At 46.5% G+C, this 24,070-nt stretch overlaps 2 protein-coding genes across 14 annotated transcripts in view; one reads left to right on the plus strand and one right to left on the minus strand.

The window, feature by feature from the left end:
- The window catches only part of LOC115096235 (guanylate cyclase 2G-like), a 129,146-nt gene that overhangs the window by 86,439 nt on the left and 18,637 nt on the right, over nucleotides 1-24,070 (minus strand). The window contains exons 3-4 of the mRNA XM_029610745.1: nucleotides 10,800-10,924; nucleotides 288-449 (exon numbers count right to left, since the gene is read on the minus strand). Coding sequence (XP_029466605.1) covers nucleotides 288-449; nucleotides 10,800-10,924 — 287 coding nt within the window. The remainder of the gene's footprint in view (nucleotides 1-287; nucleotides 450-10,799; nucleotides 10,925-24,070) is intronic.
- ACSL5 (acyl-CoA synthetase long chain family member 5) overlaps nucleotides 8,269-24,070 on the plus strand; it is a 168,726-nt gene continuing 152,924 nt past the window's right edge. For 5 of the 13 annotated variants that reach the window (XM_029610381.1, XM_029610380.1, XM_029610384.1 and 2 more), the window contains exons 1-2: nucleotides 8,846-9,432; nucleotides 9,852-10,252. The gene's annotated coding sequence lies outside the window, so the exon portion shown is untranslated. Of the gene's footprint in view, nucleotides 8,413-8,502; nucleotides 8,808-8,845; nucleotides 9,433-9,851; nucleotides 10,253-24,070 lie in introns of those variants that run through there. The other 8 variants (XM_029610391.1, XM_029610392.1, XM_029610393.1 and 5 more) reach the window with 6 other exon arrangements.

Consider the following 24,070-nt stretch of genomic DNA (forward strand, 5'->3'; position numbering starts at 1 on the left):
TAATGAATCTGGCCTTTAGCTACATAACGAATAAATTGTCCTGATAAGTCTGGTTGTGTTGAAGGAACAGGCCTAAAGATAGCCCGATAAATTTGATTTATCTGGGTGTGTTCAGTGGCTGAGCCGCACCATTGAATATCCCATCTAAGTTATCCGGATAGGTTTATCCAGATAATTTAGCCGAACTGCTCACAGCTCTATATCATCCACAAATAACATTCACGTACAGTATTATATAATTACCCAGAGCCCTGTTTTACGTGTAGAGTCACCAAATTGGTCCCCACCTGCTCCTCTGAAGAGATTGAACTGTTAAAGGGATTTTCTTTCAGTTTTTCATAGGCTTCTTCCATAAAGTTGATGTAGGCAGATCTTCCATAGTCAGTGAGCGCTATCACAAACACGGGCTCGAAGGCGTCCATTGTGCTGTTAATCTTCCAGAAATTATCCTGAGGCATGGAAGGAGAGACACAATTAAGGAGTTCGCTGTCCCCCATTTAAGGCTGCCTTTTCTATGCCCCCCCCCCCCCCAACTGCATAGCGCTGAATTTCTCTCTTCGGAGATTTGGGTTTTCACTGCGTTTACAGTAGTCAGGGGGAGAAGCAGCCTCAGCCTATCCAGTCTCCAGATCTCCCAGAGATTGATTTAATCAAGAAAATGATGGCGAACACACGCATCCGTGAGAGAAAGAAGGCTGCCCGATGAGAAAATCTGATCATACTTTTGTAGGGCTGACTAAGCCCTACTATTCTTAAAAAAAAAAAAAAAAAAGAGAGCGAGAGAGAATTTTCTAGCAATTGGGGTTTCAGGAGGTTGCAGTATGTAAAATGAATGGGAGGAGGTGGGTCAGTGAGCTACGGGAATATGAAAGGTGACTTCTTGAGTCATGGGGAGGGATTCTGAATTTGTGGAGTAGAGGGAGAGAGGTCTCACATGGAGCTTGTGGAAAGGCAGCCAAGGGGCTGTGCTCTGCCTTGGACTTTTAAGGTTTTGCTGGAGAGGGGAGTTCTCTCTGGTAAGGGTGAAAGGCCACGCAAGAAGATTTCAACCCCTAGTTTATGGGGAAAGCATTGACTGGGATAGTCTAGAGCAGTGGTTCTCATCCTTTTTTCTGTTGGGACACACCTGACAGATGGTTCTCACATGCCTGGCACACTGACCCATGATCATCACGGAGCTAGATGTAAAAGTACAGTTTGCATCCACGGGAACCCCCCTGACCCACAATAATGGATGTAAAGCAGAATTATGACATTCCCCATACAACTCACCCTACAAAAAAGATATTCTGGTGTCATCTCAGTAACAGCAACTCAAACTCCTTCTACTTCCAGGCTCAATAGCCCTACTTATGAAAAGACAGCAGTTTACCACCAATGCATGTCCTCTTGAGAAAACACAACAAATAAGACTGATACAAACGCTTACATGCTAGTAAAATATCTCGGTAACAGACACAGAACCGACCTAACATACTCCCAGGATCTGTAGTAATGCACATAAACTAATCCGCACGCAGTTACACCTGTATTATGGAATACACTCAAACAGGAGCAACCCTATCTATGAAAAGGCAACACTACAAATATTAAATCAGGCTCTAAAAACCAATACACCTCTTATTAGGAAAACAGAACTAGCAAGCAGCTATAGATCCCCACACAGAAATAATTGTAAAACTATACTAATAAGCAGAATAAATGTTTCAAAACAGCTATGAACAGAATAACATCCAACAATTAAAAACTCATAAAAACTATTAAAAATTCTCTAAACACCAATAAAATATTTCAAAACAGCAGGCACATCACATAATATTGCTTATTCCACTCTACTCTCCCCCCTTTCTTCTAGCACTCCTTTTAAAACGTTTTTGCTACCCAATGTTTCTCCAATATCTTGTAAATTTCTTATTGCCTACCCAGTTGTCTAACCAGTATATCGACTATATGCCATTGAACCTTGTAAATTGTCAGACTGTTTCCTTATTAGTTTTTTGGTTCCTTTTCACATAGTTATTGTTCCATGTAAAGGCAAAGCTTAAAAGTTCCAAGTTATTTGTAAACCGATACGATGTGCAAACGAATGTCGATATATAAAAAATTCTAAATAAAATAAATAATAATATTCAATAATTAAAATGGCAGTCAATCAAGAAAAATAAACTTAAAAAGCCACCTTTACTAACCCCCTCCAGCAGCTCTCCTACTCCTCTTCCATGCAGGCCGTAGCACACACCAGAAACAGCAGTAGTGGCTGAAGCTCTGTACTCATGGTCCTCTTCCTTAGGGTCCACGACCAGTCTCTCTGGCTCTCTCTCACACACACATACCAGTTATACCCCCATGACCAGTTTCTGTCTCTCACACATCAATAATCTCCCGACTAGTCTTTCTCTTACATACACACCAGTCCCCTTCCCAGTCTCTCTCTCTCTCATGCACACACACACACACACAGGCTTCCCACTTCCATGTTCTATCTTACATATACAGACTTCTCACTCCCATGCTGACTCACACACACCCAGGTTTCTTACTCCTATGCTAATTCTCTCCACATGCACAGGCTTCTCATTCCCATAATCACTTTCTTTCTCTCTCACACACACATACCAGTCACACTCGCATACCAGTTTCTGTCTCTCACACACCAATCATCTCCTGACCAATCTTTTTCTTACACACATACACACACACCAGTCACCTTCCTGAAGTCTCTCTCTCGCATGCACACACACACACACACACACAGGCTTCCCACTCCCATGTTCTATCTTACATATACAGGCTTCTCACTCCCATGCTGTGTCTCACACACACCCATGTTTCTCACTCCTATGCTCTCTTCACATACCCAGGTTTCCCATTCCCATAATCACTTTCTCTCTCACACACACACACACACTCCAGTCATCTCCCTGACCAGTCACTTCCATTGTCTCTCCTATATACACACACACACACATCACCTCTCTGACCAGTTTCTCTCAATCACATACATGCTCTCTCTCACACACTTTACATAGATGATCTCAATCAAATGCTCTCACTTACACACAGGCTCTCAGTCACAGTTACACGTGCATACTCTCAATCACACATACATTCTCTCACTTACAGACAAGTTGGCTGTCTCTCTCTCTATATATCTCATTTCCTGCCCCCTCCCTCCCGAACACAAATGGTAGCTGCAGCAGCCTCTTTCTCCAGCCCCCGCAAACCAAGAGAGAAGAATCCCATCGGCCACGGGAGGGTAATTCTGCTGTCTCCTGTGCCGATTTCTGGCTGCTTCTGATTTTGCTTCAGGCCCATGCTACTGCTTGGAGCTGCTGCTGCTGCCGCTACTTTTTCGTGCAGCATGGCTCTTTCTTCTTCCTGCGCACCCCACTGCACATCACTTCCTGTTCCGGGCCAGGGTGGGGGCAGGTGCGGAAAGAAGAAAAGGCCCAGCCGCAGTTGCCAGCCTCCACTAACACTGCTGCCGTTCCCATCCAGGCTTGAACGTGCTGATAGCCTGGGTGGCAACGGCAGCAGTGGAAGATAGCATTGCCTCTCGCTCGGTGAGGGAAGAGGGGGGAAGAGCAGCGGGAGACCAGCAGCATGCGACACACCTGCCGCTGCGTGGCGACACACTGGTGGTTGAGAAGCGCTGGTCTAGAGCCAGTGAGTGTTTTGGATAAAGGAGAAGGAGCTTTCCTGCCTTTTCATCTGGGCCTTGAGAAATACAAAGGCCTTGGAGAGAGACTGAGGGGGAAACTCATCTAATTGACATTATTCAGGCTGCATAACAAGATAATGATAACATTTTTTTTATTGTGTCTGCTATGATTTTCCTCTGTTTTTTGCTGAATTTTTCTCGCTTTAGTGAATTATTTCTTGACTTAAGTAAACCATAATTTTCTTTGGAACACGACACTTGGTGTGGACTGGTTTTATTTTGGCGATACCCTGGGTTTCACAAGTGCATCCCGCTCTGTGCTTGTCCCGGATGCTCTAACCAGTGTCAGTACTCAAAAGTCTCCAACAGTGACCTCCCTTTCCAAAGTGAGGAAGGGGTTACACTTTGATAGGTGTTTAAATTACATGAGAGGGTGACGGATGGAAGCTGATTCATTTCGGCTGTCAACAGGGCCGGTGCGTCTCAATAGGCGAACTAGGTGGTCACCTAGGGGGCCAGCCATTAGGAGGCAGCAGAGAGCAGCCGTGTGGGGCTGTGAGCAATGCCCGTCTCACTCACGGCCGAGAGGAGTAGATACTCAGCAGGCTGCGAGCGGAGCCTATCCTGCTCGCGGCCGAGAGGAGTAGAGATTTGGCAGGCCTCAAGCAGCACCCAGCCTGCTTGCAGCTGAGAAATGCAGAGTCTCGGCGAGCCACGAGCGGCGCCTTTGTTTGAGTGTGTGCATGAGAGGGATTGTGTATGTATGAAAGAACAATGGTGTTAATGAGAGAAAGGGAGGGAACCTGTGTAAAGGTGCAGGTGTGAATGAGACAAGGAACCTAAGTGTGTAAGAGAGGGGAGACCTGTCTGAGTGAATGAGGTAAGGGCCCCCCCCTGGACCAGGGGAGGAGAGGCGCAAGGCAGAAGGTTCACCTAGGGTGCCTAATACCCTCGCACCGGCCGTGGCTGTCGATTGTGAAGAACAAATCAAGGTTATGGAGTAAAATCCAAAAGTGAGATCACTAGAGAATTCTTGAGGAAGAGGATATACAAGGAGAGCAGGTAATAAGGCTATACAGAGTGCAGACAAGGGAAGGAGAAATAGCTGCAAGGCTATGAACATAAATGTTCATAGTCTATGTAATAAAATTCCATATCTGCAAGCCCAAATGGCAGAGGTGAACCAGGATATTATTGCTGTCAAGGAGACATGGTTCAATGAGTCCCATGAATGGTATTTGGCCATACCAGGCAATAATCTGTTCAGGAGAGGACAGAGATGGCAGAACAGGGGAAGGAGTCACTTTTTATGTAAAAATAATGCCAACGCAACTGAAATGTAGGGTATGTGGGGAAAGCAGGAGATACTGTGGGCCTTCTAGGAAAGGAAGGATGGCACTGGTGTGGTCAAACAGACCTCCAGCTCAGGTGGAAGAACTGGACAGAGATCTGGCCGAAGACATCCAAAAGGTGAGAATGAAATGGGAAATGCTGGTGCAGGGAGATTTTTAGCCTACTGGATATGGACTGGAATATCTCAGCTCTGGAATCTGGTAGAAGTAGAGAGATCCTGTATTGCCTTCAAGAGGCTCCTTAGACATATGGTAATGGAACTCATGGGGAAAGGGGGCAATACAGAGAAGTATTTCTAATGTTCAAGCAGGAGCTTATCAGAGTACCAGTTATCACCAGACAGTATGGCTCATAATGGGCAGTCAAGGTGGGGGGTCAAAGTCTTGGATTTCAAAAATACCAACTTAAATAAAATAGGGGAACTATTGTCCTTAGGTGCTGGCAGAGTGGGAGAATGCAGGTGTTGCGTCTGTGGACCCTTGAGCTGAGGGAGGATTGGAACTACCTGCAGAGAGGAGCCCTGCAGCTTCCCACAGTCGGCAGGAGGACCCGGGCGAAGCAGAGACCCAGCGAGACCTTCGCCTATACCAACCCTTGTTCCCCTCAGGTTGAGCCTTTGGGTGCCAGGGCCAGCAGAACTTAGGTGGGGTCTCTGCTGGTGGCAGAAATGGGGGTTGTAGGCAAGCGGTAGCTAGGCAAGTCCGAGGACCAGGCAATGGTCAGAGGCAGGCAGCAGTCAGGTGTATCCAGGGACAGGCAGAGAACAAAACCAGGTATCCATCTGAGGGAGGAAGAGGGACGGATGGCCGGGCCGGGCAGGCAAGCAGAACAGGCAGGCAGCGTGAAGGAGAGGAAGACAGAAGACAAACCGGAGACACCTGGACAAAGGCTGACGACAAGCTGGACGAAGGAGGGAAAACAAGCTGGAAGAGGACAGGAAACGCTGGAAGCAACATGCACTGCTCAGAAGTAGAGGGACCCGTTGCTGAGATGTTGAAGAAGAGTCAGCAAGGGCCTTTTATAGGCCTGAGCAAGTGAGGTTATCAGGAGGCGTCACGGGGTTTTCCGCCACGAGCCTTTTAAGTAGGGCGACGTTGAGCATGCGAGCACCCTAGGAGAAGCGGAATCAGTTGTAGTCGGCGGCGACCTGCCGCGAGGAGGCAAGGGAAGGGCCCGGCCAGGAGAGGAGGGTAAGTGCGGCGGTTCGCAGGAGCAGCCTGCGGAGGGCCAAGCATTAACAGCAGGTGAAGTGAAAGAAGAGTGGGCTAAACTAAAAAGGAGCCATAGAAAGAGGCACAAACCATGCTAAGAAAGTAAATAAGCAAGGGGAGAAAGAGACAAAATTAGTTTTCAAAGGAGGTGGCTGAAAAAGGTAAGGGGAAAAAGATTAGCATTCAAAGTGTATGAGGGATTTCAGAAAGAGGAGCTCAGGGAAGAATATCGGCTAAAACTGAACGAGGCGAGGAAGGAAGTCAGAATGGCAAACATGCGAGGGGAAGAAAAGATAGCTACATAGGTAAAATAAGGCGATATGACTTTTTCAGGTTTATCGGGGGGAAAAAAGGAACGTCAGAGGTGGGATTGTAAGGTTGAGAGGAAATAAGGGGTAATATCTAGAGGGGGACAAGAAAAAAGCAGAACTGCTAAACAAATACTTGTGTTTGGTATTCACTGAAGAAGGGATGGGAGCTGGGCCCCTGATTGTTGGCAAGGGTACATATTGTAGTGGGACAGATGTCACTCCGTTTACAGAGGAGAAGGTTTATGCAGAACCTGCAATTCTCAGATTTGGATATGCCAAGAGGCTTGCTTAGCCTGTGACTAGACTACAGTAATCTGGGGGGAGGGGTTGCAAGCCTACTAAAAATGTGCTGCCTCCAGCTGCAATGAATCTCAACAATGCAGAGAACAGTCCTCTGTTTCCTGCTTCCTGCCCTTTCTCTTCCTGTCAGCAAGCCTACAACAGGAGAGGAGGGGGTGATGCTGGAGGGGACAGAGCAGAGCAAAGAAAAGCAGCTCTGTTCTCTATGTGGCTGATTCAATACCGTGCGCTAGCCACCGCACATGGCCTAACACACGATTGAAACGCATTTTGGATGCGCGTCCATGTAGATGAGGCTATTAGCTAACCCCCACGATCCAAGACGTTTTCCGTGCGGCCAATGCGCCCTTGCAACACAGCAAATTTTATTCCAGCTCAGGGCTGATTGAAAAAAAAAAAAAAGAAAAATCCTGCTTTCTGAGATTCCTCCTAATAGTATTGTAGTGTTGGTATGAAGGAGGAACCAAATGAAGCAGTATTTATTAAAAAAAAAAATCTTTGGAAAAAAAAATGTAAACATCCAATACACAACCAAGGTACACAGTCCAGGTCGAGTATCTTGTGCATGTATATGCCGGTAGCAGGAGAAAACGGATGCTCGTAGATTGAGCATCCGTTTTCCCAAATGGCTTGACAGCTAAGCCTCCTGTGCGCCTGAAGCCGAGGAGGCGCTAGGGATGCACATTTGTCCCTAGCGCCTCCTTTTGAGTGCCCGCTGTCTGTGAACATTTATTGCATTGGCCACATATGTGCTGTATTATGTATGTTTAATTTTGTGACTCATTTAGATATATTATAATGCAGGCTATACATTTTTTTTTTAATGAATAAATAATCCAGCCCCCTCCCTTTCATTTTCCCAACCATCCTGTCCTGTCCAGAGAACAGGGGTGGAGGGGTTAAACCTGGATGGGATGGAGTCAGATAACTGGTGTGCCAATGTTTACTTGTGTTGCCAAAATACCTAGGGAAAGTAAATTCTGAAAAGCCGCAGAACTGGACTTTTAAAATTGTCTACCAGGTATGTAGGTAAACTTCAGACAGGTGGGTGCTCTGCAGGTTACTGTATTTGGACTGATTAGAGAGGTGTCCCTGGGGAGGGGGTTGTGCTTGTGTGCATATTTGTGGGGCCGACCTTTTCAAACTGGGACCCGGCGGGGTAGAAGCAACTGAGGATCACTCCTGCCCATTTGGACGTCAAAGACACGGGGGGGGGGGAAGCATAAAGCAAGGCCTGGGTGGGATGGGCGGAGCCTGAGTTGTTTCAGGGAGGGAAACTAGCTCCTTAGTTTCCTTTTGGGAGGTTTTCCCTGTTTGTTCCAGTTCCTTTCGATGTGTTTTGTTACACAAAAGAACATCAAGCAGAACTATAAAGTCCTGCAAAAAAAAAAAAAAAAAAGAAAGAAAAGTAAGTTTTGCTGTACACCGGCGTTTCCGCTGCTGCCGCAGTATCATTTCCTCACCCCCCCCCCAATATGTTTGACCCCCCTCGGCAGATTGGAAGAAGGGACCGAGCGCTCTCCCGCTGCAGCCATCGCTCTGCCTGACCCGAGAAACCCCGTGACCGCCCGACCCGGTAAGCGGAGGCAGTTTTGCAGGTTAGTGGCCTTCACTCAGGGAAGGGAGGGAGTGGTAGAAGATGGTGGGAAAGGGAGGCCCTGGGCAAAGATTGGAGGGGGAAGCAGGAAAATTGCTCTGGCACAGTCCAGAGTGCCGGAAATGGGCCCGCCCGGGTACTGCCGGCTGGCGCGCGCGCGCTCCTGGGCCTTCCCGCATGGGTTTCCTGTTACCGAGGAAACGCGGGTGAGGGGCAGGGCCCGCGAGCGCCTGCTGAGGGGGCGGGGACAGAGCGTGGCTGACCCCTGGCCCCCACAGCGGAGGTGAAACGCAGAGCTCGGCTGACTTCTAGCACTCAGCACAGGAAAGAGGCGGATTCTGGCTCAGGGGAGAGATGCGGAGCGTGCCAAGAAGGTAAAGGGTATTTTAAAAGTGTGTGACCCTGTGGCATTGTGTATTCTGTTTTTTTCAGCTCTCGGTCTGTGAAAGGTTGGCCACCTCTATGTTGCAGCTTGGTTAGTGTCCGAGCGGGGGGGGGGGGCGGGGACTTGATTTTAGCCAGGGAAGTGGGAGCTGACTTTGCTCAGGTTTTCTGATATTTTTCATTTACTTTCATGTGTCCGTATGTAATTTGAAGCAAGTTAATGTAGATCAAAGATGCATCGTTCCCTAGACAGATCAAATGCAACACTGCTGGTGAGAGCCCTTTAGCAAGAAACTAGCAGCATTTTACTTGTAAGAATCAAACAATATGACATATTCCCTTGGCTGTTACAGTGCAGTTTGCATTGTTGGTGCATATTGTGGGGGTAATTTTGTAGCAGTCCAAATAAATTAGATGGCAAATATGTACATAAGCTACACCAATTTTTAAAGCAAATTTGATTCTTGTCTGCTGCTTGTCTTGACCTGGAGTGCCTTTTGGACCGGTTTGCCTTGCTGCCTGCCTTTCGGATTACGTTTGTCTTGGAACTCCTGTCTGCTGCCTGCCCCAACCCGGATTGCCTCTCGGACTAACCTGATCATCTCACAGAATAAGGTAAGGTGGTCCTCTACCTTGGTTCCACTATCAAGTTCATAACAACCTTTTAACCATGCCGGTAATTGTTTTGCCTTCCTTCCCCTTTTCTTAAAAGCATGGAATACATCTAGATTGTGCTTCTAAGATTGTATTTCTAAACAATGTGCACACCTGTTGTACACTTTTAACCTTTGCAGCTGCACCTTTCAGAAAGTTTTCCTTCTGAAAATGTAGTGTTAGAGCAGTAGATTTACATATTGTCCCCCTTCCACTCTCTATGCAAATCTGTTTCATGGATATCCTGAAATCCCAACTGGCTTGTGGCCCTCAAGGACCGGAATTGCCCACCCCTGAGGTAGAATGTACATGGTTTGCTCCTTTGATATAAATACTCTGACCACCATTTTACTGTGTGGATTTTCTGTTTCCCTTTACAGGGGCAGTATGCCATGTCTGTTCCCTGAAACTTCTGCTGATTAAGTTTTAATGCCTCCATGGATACTTTTTAATTGGAAGGGAGTTTCTTTCTACCCTCCTTATTCTCTGTTTGTAATGTTTTATGTTGATTTCTTTTAAGTTCTGAGTACCTAAGACTAGGAACTCCATTTATTTTCTTCTCTGCTCTAATATTAATGTGAGAGGTTTCTTCACTGAGAAGGGACCTGAGGATCATCTATATCCAGAGGAGGGATGGTGAAGGTGGAAAAAGGAGTTGGGATGGACCCCTCACCCCAACTAAGGGGCCATGGATAATCTACTGAAGATCTTGGGAGAAGAGGAGCATTAAAAATTATCAATCTGAGGAGAAAAGGAGTTCTGGACTGAAACTAGTGAGAAGGTAGGAAATACGAGTCTTTGTATTTGGATACAAATCTAAATTGGATTATACATTCTCTTTGCCAACCACATGGGAGGGAAGCTCAAAACGTTTCCATAAACCATGGGGAAGGGAAGAAGAGAAAAATTGACTTTGTCATCTTAAAAGTTTAATAAAATTCCAAGAAGTCACATGTGACATCTATAAGTGAACCAAATAGCTGTAAAGACTATTTTCATCTTTTCAAAACATCTCAGTCAGTAAAAGTAATGTTGGAGACCAAAGTCAGCTTCCAGTGTGCTTATTACTGCCTAGTGACTCAAATACTCATCAGTGCTGTTATCATCTCTCCAGTATACAGGAACTTTGACCTGGGTCTTAAATGCTAAGGGCCTTGAAAAGTTATCTTTCTCCCCGTTCAGGGAATCCGGGATTTTAAGCCATTTATTTTGAAGGAAAAGTGTACCACCTAGAACTGATTTGAGATATGGCCTGTGGGACCTTCTGTCCGTGACTACCAGCCCAGAGGTCACGTAGACATTAGCCAGAGAAATAAATCCGTACTTACAATGTAGCTGATGGTCTCAAACTGCTGCAAGACAAAGAACACATATTTCCCAGTCATCAGTCCCAGCTGCTCAGCTTCCTTCAGCACAGATTTGACTTCCTCGGTGTTGCAGATAAGAACGACAACTGCAAATAATAAATCAGTCAGAATTGCAGGCTTAGGGAAACATAATTCTGCGTAAGGTGGTCCTAAAATTCTCCAGTACTCCACTATTTAATTCAGAGGTTGATATTTAGTGGGCCGGCGAGCAGGAAAATTCAGTGGAGAGTACCCGGGTAAAGTTCATTTGGCTAACTTTAGGACCAGACTGTTTGGTTTTCCAGGTTAAGTTTTACGTCTACTACCACTTTATCGAGTATGATGCAAAATTCTGCCACTTGGGTTTGCTTTTGTTTTTTTTTTTTCTTTAATTGAAATGACAGTAAAATGGTGTTGCCTTTCATTTTACAACTGGATGGACTTGAATGGTGATGAGGCTGTGCTGGGAGAGAGTGGTCTTTTCTGCGACCACCTTGCATTTTAGTGCCGCAGTGTTGTTGCTGGCAAGGATGGGAGTGGGGGGTGTTATATTCTCATTCCTAGCGATCACTGTTTACAGATGCTTGGAGTCATGAACCAGGCTCAGTTGTTTTGCTTCGGACCAGCTTTTATTTAAAAAAAAATTCAAAGCGGTTTACAGCACATGTCACACAACTACACAAATAAATAAAACAGTATTTTAAAAACATTATTATTAAAAACATTTAAAAGCATTCATATAAAAAGTTTTTAAAAAATTTTCCTGAAACTCTTGTAATCAGTTATTGTATCTGTATCAGCTGTTTTATCTGTAATGGAAGCTTATTCCATAGAATGGGATCTATTTATGACACTGCATGATTTCCTAGCATGTAGACAGATGGACTCAGGACCAGAGGGTTTATGCTCCGCTGCCAGCAGATAGAGACGGAGCAACCTAACATCACAGTATATATAACCCTGCAGTAACTCCAGCCTGCCAGTATTCTCCGTCTCCAGCAGATGGTGGACGTGCATCTCCCTATGGGGATTGCTTTGAGCTTTTCGAAAGGAGAAGTTTGAAATTCTAAATTCGGGAAAAGAAAGCCCCACTCTATTGTGGTGATCTAAAGGTTCTTCTCCCAGTAGATAATTCCTGAGGCGATTTCCGTGGTCCCTCAGAGGTGTGCCTTGGCTCGGTAACTGGTTTTCCCAGCCTGGACTTAGCTGCTAGTTTAGCTGAAAGGCAGCAGATGCAGGAGGCCGAGCGCGGCAGTGATGACAGATGCCCTCTCCCCCCGTGGCCGTCTTTGTACTTAGCTGGTAAGCGCTGAGCTCAGGTAAGGTTTAAAAACAAAAAGTGGAGAAAGTTTTCCCTGAATCATAGACGGAGGGATTTCAGGACTTTCTCCGTTCTTGGGGTTGGAGAACTGGGCAGCCTGGTGGGGTTGAGCGGCATGTGGTGGACTAGGCCCTGCACTTAGGCTTTTTTCTTGCACACCACGTGGTAGGCCACAGCGGTCATTTTCACGCGCTCTTGTGCATGCTCTGCTGTTCTGTATAGGCCATCAGTATGTGCAGTGTGTCGGCTCTGCACACGTGTTGTGTACTTGGTTTTTGGATGCACTTTTTACACGCACAAATGTTTTTACACGCTTAACTTGGTGCACATGTTGTGTGTGCACCTTGTCACGCTTTCTTCTAAGTTCTTATTTTTTGGGCGCATTTCATTTTTGAGCACGAGCCAGTCTGATGGCGCCAGTAAGCAAGAATCCTAAGTGTCTTCCTATTTGTGTTGCCTGTCATATTAGGGCTTCTCATATAACATAGAAATGACAGCAGAAAAAGACCAATCGGCCCATCCAGTCTGCCCAGCAAGCTCCCACATTTATTTTCCCATACTTATCTGTTTCACTGGCCACCAAGTTCAGGGCCCTTGTTGGTAACTGTTTGATTCAAATTTCCTGCCACCCCCTGCCATTGATGCAGAGAGTAATGTTGGAGTTGCATCAAAGGTGAGCATAAGGCTTAATGGTTAAGGGTTGTAACCGCCGCATCAAGCAAGTTACCCCGATGCTTGTTTACCCAGACTGCACAGATCAATGCCTTGTTGGATGTCATCTGACCTAGCATCTAACCTGTGTCAGTGCTGCTCAGATGTTCAGGGAGAATTGTCTTTCTTGGATTTTGCTAAGCCTGGCTCTTCCCATTCTGATGATGGGTTGGTCTCGGCCCCGACTGGGAGATGCCAGATCTTGGTTCTCCTTTGACTGGCTCTTCCACTGGCGAGGGCAGTTCTGTGGGACCAGCTCCAGTTCCTTCTGGGCTTGGTCTGGACCTGGCTGCTTTTTCTTGGGTGGAATTTTTTCGAAGCTTACAAGCTTTTCTTCAGGTGCAGTCTTCTGCTTCCCCCATTTCTGTCCGGTCAGACCCTCAGCCGATGGCTCCTCCCTCTTCCAGTCCTTATGCTTCAGTGCTGGGGCTTGCCCCAGCAACCTGCAGGTGTTTCTGACAGGAATCTGGATGGCACTGATGATGAGGTTGATCCTGATTCCCTGGAAGATGGAGAAATTCCTTAAGGGCTGGAATCGTATCGAACCATAATGCGGTTCTTTCATAGAGAAGAACTACCAGCCCTGTTTTCCCAGACCCTGAAATAGCCAGGTGTTCCTGGTTCGGATGCTATGTCAGAGCCGAGGAAGAATCCCATTTAGGTTTCCTTACGTACATCCTCCTATTTTTTTCCTGGTGAAGGATGCCATCCAAGAAATGATTGATCTGGAATGGGATGCCCTAGAGGAAAATGTTAAAGAGGGTTGGATATTGGAAGGCCTGTACTCCCTGAATCCGGCTGTGAGAGAGCATTTGTGTTTTCCCAAAGTGGATGCTCTGATATGTGCCGTGTCTAAGCAGACAGCTATCCACGTAGAGGCCTTGAGGATGTACATGATAGAAGGATTGAGGCTATTCTTAAGCAAGCCTTTTAGGCAATGGAGACAAATTTTCAGATTGCCTCCTCTTGTGCCCTAGTGTGAGATCTTGTCTGCTTCTCTCTCAGGAGGTTGATGGGTCTGGAGGGAATTCCAGAGTGGTTATGGAGCCTGCTGCTGCCTTTTTAGCAGACGCAGGCTGTGATTAGTCCAGACCTCGACCACAGGAGTGGCTTCGGTGATAGCAGCCAGGCGTCAACTCTGGTTGCGAAATTGGTCAGCAGACACAGCTTCCAAAGCCAATCTTACCAAGATGCCCTTTAAAGGCTCACTCTTGTTTGGAAACAAGTTGGAGAAATTGGCCAGTAAGGGGGGCAAGTCTGCGGTGCCTTGGTTGCTGGAGGATAAGAAACAGTTACAGAGCCCCTTTGGTCTGAGGAATCGTTTCCAGGGTTCCAGGCGTTTTCGTCTCTACAGATGGATGACTTTTCAATGGACTCTTTCGTACCCTGACAGTCCGAGAGGAGTGGGCTCAGGTAATGGACCTTCCTGAGCTTTCAAATGAAGGTTTGCAGACCCACCTTCCGGAACAGGAAATAGGGGGATGTCTCGCTCGCTCGCTCTCTTTTATCGGAGGTGGGTCGAGATCACGTCAGACCGGTGGGTCCTGGAGGTGATACATGAAGGGTATGCACTGGAATTTTGCAGTATTCTTCGGGACTCCCCGCAGAAGAAGCAGCCAGTGGATTTCACTCTTCAAAGGCTCCTCAGACTGACGGCTGTGGTTCCGATGCCCATGTCTCAAAGAAAGTATGGGGCGATATTCCATTTATTTTGTTGTGCCCAAGAAGGAGGCCTCCTTTTGTCCCATCTTGGATCTCAAGAAGGTCATTCGTCACTTGAAGGTGCAGTCGGGGGAATTTCTAAACTCCTTGGATCTATCAGAGACTTATGTTCATATTCCCATCCGATTGGAACACCGTTTTCTACACTTGCGATGTTGGGGCACAGTTATCAGTTTCAGGCACTTCCTTTTGGTCTAGCCACCACTCCCAAAACATTTTCCAACATTATGGTGGTCATAGCGGTGACCTTGCGAAGAGAAGGGATCCTGGTGCACCCGTATTTGGACGACTGACTGATTCGAGCCGCCTAGTGATGCACAAGGTGATCTGATTATTATGGGAGCTTGGTTGGGTGGTGAATCTGACCAAGAGCAATCTTCAGCCATCCCAGTTGTTGGAGAGTCTGGGGGTCTGATTCAACATGGGGCAGGACAAAGTTTTCCTACCGGAAGTTTGAATTCAGAGATTGATGTCTCAGGTGTGTCAGTTGGTGAATACCATGTGCCTGACGGTGTGGTCCTACCTACAGATACTTAGCTTGATGGCGGCAACCCTGGAAGTGATGCCATAGGTGAAGGCGCTTATGTGTTCTCTTCAGCGCTCACTGCTGTCTCGTTGAACCTGCAGTCTCAGGACTATATGGTTTGGCTCCACTTGCCGATGGAAATCTGCTCCCGCCTCCAGGTGTAGTTTGCAGGAGGATCATCTGGGAAAGGGTGTATCCTTGACCACCCCGACCTGATTGGTTCTCACCACAGATGTGAGTCTCCTGGGTTGTGGAGCTTGCTGTCAGGAATTGGCGGTACAGGACCATTGGGTGGCCGAGGAGGCCCTCTGGAACATTAATCACCTGGAAGCCTGGGCAGTAGGTTGGTGTGCTTGCAGTTCAGCCACAGACTACAGGGTCAAGCGGTACGCGTGATGTCTGACAACACGACGATGGTGCCCTACATCAATCGCCAGGGAGGCACCAAGAGCCAGCAAGTGTCGCAGGAAATAGACCCCCTTATGGAGTGGACAGAAGTTCATCTACAGATGACTTCAGCCTCCCACATTGCAAGAAAGGCAACGTATGAGCAGACTTTCTCAGCAGGGAGAGTCTGGACCCCGGAGACTGGAGTTTGTCCGCCGAGGCGTTTCAGCTGATAGTACATCACTGGGGACTCCCATCCCTCAACCTAAGAACATAAGAAAATGCCATACTGGGTCAGACCAAGGGTCCATCAAGCCCAGCATCCTGTTTCCAACAGTGGCCAATCCAGGCCATAAGAACCTGGCAAGTACCCAAAAACTAAGTCTATTCCATGTAACCATTGCTAATGGCAGTGGCTATTCCATGGCTATTCCATGGCAGTGGCTATTACATGGCTGTTCCATGTAAACTGCCCCCGGCAGTAGTTCTTACTGTTAGTTGTAAACCGGAGTGATATGTATTGTATACAGGAACTCCCGGTATATAAAAAACTATAAATAAATAAATATTCTCTAAGTGAACTTAATAGCAGGTAATGGACTTCTCCTCCAAGAACTTATCCAATCCTTTTTTAAACACAGCTATACTAACTGCACTAACCACATTCTCTGGCAACAAATTCCAGAGTTTAATTGTGCGTTGAGTAAAAAAGAACTTTCTCTGATTAGTTTTAAATGTGCCCCATGCTAACTTCATGGAGTGCCCCCTAGTCTTTCTACTATCCGAATGAGTAAATAACAGATTCACATCTACCCGTTCTAGACCTCTCATGATTTTAAACACCTCTATCATATCCCCCCTCAGTCGTCTCTTCTCCAAGCTGAAAAGTTCTAACCTCTTTAGTCTTTCCTCATAGGGGAGTTGTTCCATTCCCCTTATCATTTTGGTAGCCCTTCTCTGTACCTTCTCCATCGCAATTACCTACTGGAGTCTTCTCGCAATGCAAAGGTGCCTCGCTTCAGTTGCAGGAGAGAGCCATGGACCCTGGGAATAGATGCTCTCGTACAGGTCTGGCTGGAAGACAGATTGCTTTATGCCTTTCCTCTGTGGCCCTTGCTGGGTAGGATAATTTGCAAGTTCGAAAGTTACAGGGGACTAGTACTCCTGGTGGCGCCAGACTGGCCCAGGTGTCCGTGGTATGCGGATTTGCGAAGACTCCCGGTAGAGACCTCCCTTCGCCTTCTACTGCACATGGATCTTCTACAGCAGGGACTGGTTCTTCATGAGGGTCCGACTTGGTTCTGTTTTACGGTTTGGCCCTTGAGGGAGCTAACCTGTTGAAGCATGGTTATTCCTCTGTGGTGATTGCTACCTTACTCCGCTCTCACAAGTTCTCTACTTCCTTGGCTTATGTGCGGGTTTGGAGAGTTCTTGAGGCCTGATGTGAGGAGCATGGTGTTCTTCCTCATTCAGTTAAGATCCAACTCATTCTGGACTTTTTGCAGGATGGGTTGAATAAAGGATTGGCCCTTAATTCCTTGAAGGCACAGGTTGCGGGCTCTTACCTGTTTCAGGGGCCAGGTGAATGATGGCTCATTGTCATCTTACCCTGATGTGATTCATTTTTAGAATGGAGTGATGCATCTTAGGCCTCCCTTGAGGTTACTGGTTCCCTTATGGAGTCTTAACTTGGTGCTGGATTTTTTGGCAGGCCCTACTTTCCGACCACTGCATAGCCTTTTCTTAAAGTCTTAAAGACTGTGTTCCTGGTGACTGTATGTTCCACGCATCGAATTTCTGAGCTGCAAGCCTAGTCTTGCCAGGAGCTGTTCAATCGGGTGACTCCGTGGGCATTACAGCTGCGTATTGTTCCATCCTTCTTGCCCAAGGTAGTCTTGGGTTTTTATTTGAATCAGTCCATCTCCTTGCTGTCCCTGAATAAGGTCAGGGTTGTGGAGGAGTATCATCTCTTGTGCTCCTTGGATGTCGAGAGACTTGTCATGCAGTATCTGGAGGTTTCTGAAACATTTCAAAAGACGGATCGCCTGTTTGTTCTCCATGGCGGGAGTAAGCAGGGCGCTCCGGCTTTGCGGGCTACCATAGCTCACTGGATTAAGGAGATAGTTGCCGCCACGTATGTGGATGCTGGAAATCAGTTGCCTACTCAAGTTAGGGCTCATTCCACTAGGGCTCAGGCAGTGTCATGGGCGTAGGTTAGTTTGTTGTCTTCTGTCGATATCTGCCAAACTATGATGTGGTCGTCGTCCTCACACTTTTTCCAGGTTTTATCATCTGGATGTGCAGGCCAGGGAGGATGCAGCCTTTGCACGTGCAGTGTTGACTGGACCATGGGCAGCCTCCCACCCTGTTGGGCTGTAGGTTTGGTAATCCCACTGGTCCTGAGTCCATCTGTCTATACACTAGGAAATGGAGAAATTACTTACCTGATAATTTTGTTTTCCTTAGTGTAGACAGATGGACTCAGCTTCCCACCCTCAACTGCCACAAGTGTGTCACGAGTGTGTGGGTTCTGGGTCCCCAGGGATTACTGGTAAGTGTTCATCCAGTCCCTAGCTTGGGTACCTAGAATCTTATGAGTTCATTGTTTATGGCTGGTTGAGTACAGTTCTGTTTTTAATCATATTTTTAATCAAGTTTTTTGCTAGTCTGTCCAGAGTTGCTTTTGAAGAGAATGCTGGCAGGTTGGGGGTCACTGCAGGGCTATATATACTGTGACGTCAGCTTGCTCTGTCTCCATCTGCTGGCAGGGGAGCATAAACCCCACTGGTCCTGAGTCCATCTGTCTACACTAAGGAAAACACAATTGTCAGGTAAGTAATTTCTCTATTCGAATTACTTTTAAACGAGTTCTATTGAAAATGTATCCGTCTAAATGGCTTGCCGGCTATATTTAAAGCTGTATGTGTCTAAATTCTAGCCGTATAATGACTTATGCAGCTAGAACTTAGCTGCATAAGTCGGGGCAGTCCAGGGTGGGCCAGAATTAGCCACATATGTTATGTTTAACGTAGGGCTGCCCTAAAGGTAGCACTGCTGAATATCCCCATTAAGTTAGCACAAGGTTTTGTAAAGACAGAGGACATTCCTCATATAAAATCCGGTGTACCAGTGTCAGCTCCTTCAGCACGGGACTTATGTGGGACGATAACATTCAGCCTATAATCATCCAGGCCACAGCATTCATTAACAAGTCCATTACAATAATCCAGGCCCAATAGCATAAACTCCTGCGTTACTGTTCTAAAATCATTCTTATTCAATATTGATTTCACTCGCCAAATTTTCCTTAGTTTAAAAAAACAAAACCCTTACAATTGCTTGCAACTGTAGATGCATAGAAAATTCGGAATCTGCTGCCTTCACACTATCCCTTCTTACATGTATTGACTGTTCTATTGTTTTCACTCCACGTTTAAATGAAATCATTTCAGCTTTTTTTTTTTATGTTTACTAGTAGGCTGTTCTGGCTCATCCATATAATAATTTCATTTATAGCCCTGGTTTGGAGAGCCTCATCTAAATCCCCTGAAATTGCAACAAACAACTGCAAATCATCAGCATATAAATGGAAGACTATATCTGTATTCTGTAATAAAGAACACAACGGGAGGAGGTAGATATTAAAAAGCGTGGCCAACAATCCTCCATTCTGACCAGTAGTTTTGTACACCCCCCCCCCCCCCCCCCCCATTGTTGTTGTGGCTGTTTAAAGTCACCAAAGTTTCAGTTTTGTTTAGAAGGTGCTGTTGGTTCTGAACATTCAGATTTCTTATTGCGTTGTTTGAAGTGTGAGGTGACTGAGATTTCTCTGATGTTTGTTTTTTACATTTTGAATCTCTTTCATTGTTATCAGTCAGCAGAATGCCCATAGGTAGGTCAGACTTTACTGCCATTTTGTTCCAAAAAACAAAGCGGAAGCCGATCCAAGATAGCTGTGCAGCGATAAAAAAAGAAGAAGAGGATCGGTACATAAAAGGACTTTTATTAGTCTTGCCCGACTCTGGCCGAGTTTCGCTCACCAAGGAGCTGCCTCAGGAGCTACTGTATGAAAGAACTCTTGGTAGAATGACTCCAGTCAGTGAAAAAACAGGTTATGCGTAAGGTTTATTCTTGTCAAACAAATCTATCAACTCCACGGGCGCACATATCTTTAAATATTGTACAGTATTGAATGTTGGATCTTTTTGCATATTGTAAACTCGGTATAAAAAATGTACTTAATGCTGGAAGCCACGCAAGTATATTAGGTTGATGCAGCATTGCGAGAGCTTCAACCCACACAGTTATGCTTAGTATTGGCAGCCAAGCTGCAGCGCGTGGTGGAGTATAATGGTGACTGGAGTCATTCTACCAAGAGTTCTTTCACACAGTAGCCCCTGAGGCAGCTCCTTGGTGAGCGAAACTCTGCCTAATAATCATCTACAGGGCGTCTGTGTGCGCAGTGCATCAACTCTGTGCACGCGTTGTGAGTTTTGCACGTGCCCAACTTTTTAGTGCGTACAAAGCTTTGCTTGGCGCACGTGTCGTGCACGCACCTTGTCGTGCTTCTTCCCTGGCACCTGATTTTTGTGCGTATAATTTTTTCTGCGCAAGCTGCTTGCACGCACTCTTGCCGCCGCTGATGGTGCTGATTACCAAGAAGCCTAAGCGCCTTGCTGTCTGTGTTGGCTGTTATATTAGGGCTTCTCAGCCGGACCTGTTCTCCAACATGTGTCAGTGCTGTGCAGATGCTCAGGGAGAGTTGTCTTCCTCGGACTTTGCTAAGCCTGGATCCTCCCATTCTGATGATGGTCTGGTTCTGGTTTTCACTGGAGGTGCGCTGGAGCTGGGTGCTTTCTTAACTGGCTCCTCCGCAGGAGATGGCAGTTGTTGAGCCCCCTGCAATGCTCTCTGGGCTTGGCCTGGATCTGGCTGTGTTTTCTTGGGTGGAGTTTTTTCAGGGTTTACAGGCCTTTGTTCAGGCCTTGGCTTTGCCCTCTATTGTCAGGTCGGATCCTCAGCTGGTTGTCCCTCCCTCTTCCTATCGTTTAAGCGCTGAGGCATGTCTCGTTTCACCACAGATTTCCCTGCTAGGGACCTAGATGGCACGGACGATGAGGCGGATCCTGGTTCCTTTGAAGCTGGGGAAATTCCTCCTGGTTTGGAGCAATAACGGACCATGTTAGGGTTTTGTTCATAAAGATGAGCTGCCAGCCCTGATTTCCCAGACCTTGAAGAGGCTGGGAATGCCTCAGGCAGATCCTATGTCAGAGCAGAAGAAGAATCCCATTTTGGTTTCCTTGTGGAGAGCTTTTTGCTTTTTCCCTGTTATGGATGCTGCGCAGGAGCTGATTGATCTTGAATGGGACGCCCCGGAAGCAAGTTTTAAAGGGGACTGGGCATTGGAGGGGTTTTACCTTCTGGATCCAGCTGTGAAAGAGCGTTTGCGTTTTCCCAAGGTGGATGTGCTGGTTTGCACCATCTCTAAGCGAATGACTACTCCCATAGAAGAAGGAGCGGCCTTGGAAGATTTGCATGATAGACAAATTGAGTCTATCCTTAAGCAGGCCTTTTATGCAGTGGCAGTGAAATTACAGATTGCCTCCTGTTGCACTCTTGTGGCCTGTTCTTGTCTGCTTCTCTCTCAGGAGGTGGATGATTCTGGGGTCAATCCCAGAGCAGTTATGGAACCGCTGCTGTTTTTTTTTAGCGGATGCGAGTTGTGATTTGGTCTGTACTTCGGCCAGAGGAGTGGCTTCGGTGGTGGCGGCCAGACATCAGCTGTGGTTGCAGAATTGGTCAGCTGAAACTGTGTCCAAAGCTAATCTTATGAAGATGCCATTTAAAGGCTCACTCTTGTTTGGGAGAGAGTTGGAAAAATTGGGCCAGTAAATGAAGCGAGTCTCCACTTCCCAATTGCTGGAGGATTAGAAGAAGCAGGTGCAGCGCCCCTTTTTTCTGAGGGATCATAGGGGGATTCCCAACATTTTTGTCACTACAGGAACCCCTCATTTCAGAGGTCTCAGCCTTTTGGTAGGTCTCAGCCCTTTTGCCCCCGGCAGTCCTAGAGAGGAGTGGGCTAGAGTTCAGACCCGTCCCCTGCTTCCCAGTGAAGTTTTGCCGACCCACCTTCAGGACGAGGAGATAGGCGGCCCCCTATCTCTTTTATCAAAGGTGGGTCCAGATCACATCGGATCAATGAGTCCTGGAAGTGATAAAGGATGGATAAGTGCTGGACTTTCGCAATTCTCCTTGGGACGTGTTCATGGTGTCTCCTTGCCACTCCCCTTAAAAGAAGCAGGCGGGGGCGCTCTTGCGCGACGCACAAGATGGCCGCCTGAGTCTTCGGCTCTGAGAGTCCCCGCTCCGTTTTTCTTCTTTGTTGTGGACCCAAGTTCTTTTTCTGGCTATTTTTAGTTTTTTTTTTTGTATATCTCTACCATGGCTACCTCGAAATCAGGAAAAATCGAAGCGGCGTTCGCGGCCTCTGCTGGCACGAAACGTTCTAAGCCGGATCCCCCCACGCCAGAGAAAATGGGCGCTACGAAAACCATGGCCTCCGCGGAGTTAGTTTTGGCCGAATTGAAACAACTTAAAGATCTGATCCAGGTGAATATTGATACTACTACAGCGATTCGCACGGATTTGCAAATAATGACCACGCGTATGGACGGTTTTCAGAATCGACTTGATGATACTGAATCGCAGGTTGCCGCCCTTCTTATCACAACTGCGCCACTGGCTGGCTTAACGAAAGAGATGGCGCAACTCAAGTCCGATTTTGAAGATCTTTCTAACCGGAATCGACGAAATAACATTCGTATATTAGGGATCCCGGAGGGTGTGGAGGGGACGGACTGCTTACAATTTTTGGGGAAATTTATTCCTACCCTGTTACAAATCTCTTTTGATCATCCGCTGGAGATTGAGAGGGCTCATCGGATTCCGTCCCGGCCCCCCAACTCCTTGAAGTATCCGAGACCTATGATTCTGAAAGTTCTCCGTTATCCTCAAGTTCTTCAGATTTTTGCGGTGGCTCGCAGCAAGGCACCTCTCCATTATCAGGGTAATGTTATACTTTTTGTCCCGGATTTAGCAAAATCTACTGCGCTCAAACGCAAATCTATGTTGGCGCTGCGCCCCCGATTACAAGCTTTGGGGGCTAAATATGGCTTAATGTACCCTGCACAAATGAGAGTAACTTACAACAATCATACTAAGATGTTCCATACTTCTCAAGATTTGGAAGATTTTCTCCTTTCGTCAGAATCAGGGGCCGCCATGGTAACTTGAGTTCCCAGCTGATTTTGTTTGGGTTTCATTATATTTCCCTCCTAGGTTTTTCTCTCGGCTACCTTATGGGAGGTTATTGTTCGCACCGTATCAGCCGGCTTATGATTTCATAAAGTATAGACTTGGTGGCTGAAAATAAGCCTTCTATAATTTTTTCTTTCAGTTTTTGTTACATTGGGTCTACTTTTTGGCACATGTTTCATACTGGAGCGGGAGGCTTGGGGACCATCTCGCTCGCCCCGAGGCTCTTTATTTTCTTGAAGTTAGACGGCTTTGCGCTGTCCTGGCAAGGTTTGCCTCTGTGTTTTGGCTCATTGTTTTTTTTTTTTTCTCTTCTCCTTTTTTGTTTTTTCGTTCTTTTTCTTTCTCAGTTTCAAAAGCTATTGGATGTCACTACTAACTCAGGTCGAGTTATACATTTTTATTTTTTTTCAACTTTTCTATTCAACTTTGGAGATGATGGAAGGGCATATTAAGTCCCTAAATTTTTGTTCATTTTTCTCATGGCGTCCAAGATTTCTTCTTTTATACTGACATCGCTTAACGTCAATGGCTTCTCCCATCCAATTAAACGGAAAAAAGTGCTCGCTTACCTCAAGACTCTTCACACTGATATCGCATTCCTACAGGAGACTCACCTCTCAGCTGTGGAATCTCTTAAGCTCAAACAGGATTGGGTGGGCCAGGTGTTTTTCAGCCCTGCCGTACATAAGAAGCGAGGTACTGCTATCTTGATTAATAAACATCTTCCTGTGACGCTCCTGCGGCAATTAGCGGATGTTGATGGTCGATGGAACCTTATTCAATTCTCCTTACAGGATGAAACTTTTCTTCTTCTTAATCTCTATGCACCAAACATGGATAATCCGTCCTTTTTTCAGGATACTTTTAAACACCTGCTTCATTCGGATACGACTCAATGCCTTGTGGGAGGTGATTTTAATCAGGTATTAGATCCCGTATTGGATAAGAAATCATCAGCACGGTTTACCATCTCTAATTCTACTAAAACGCTTCGACATCTCACTGATACTTATGGCTTTGCTGATCCTTGGCGTTTACTTCATCCAACAGATAAGGACTACACCTTTTACTCCTCTCCGCATTCTTCTCACTCTCGCATTGATTTTTTTTTGGTCTCTACTTCACTAATGCCTCGAATTGATGCTGCACATATTGCACCTATATTAATCTCGGATCATGCTGCAGTGACCATTTCTTGTTCCCTACGATCCCCTATCATGTCTCATCAGCAATGGCGTTTTAATGCGACCTTACTTGAGGAAGCTGAGT

The sequence above is a fragment of the Rhinatrema bivittatum genome, chromosome 7 (genome assembly GCF_901001135.1).
Source record: "Rhinatrema bivittatum chromosome 7, aRhiBiv1.1, whole genome shotgun sequence".
In the NCBI taxonomy this organism is placed as follows: Eukaryota; Metazoa; Chordata; class Amphibia; order Gymnophiona; family Rhinatrematidae; genus Rhinatrema; species Rhinatrema bivittatum.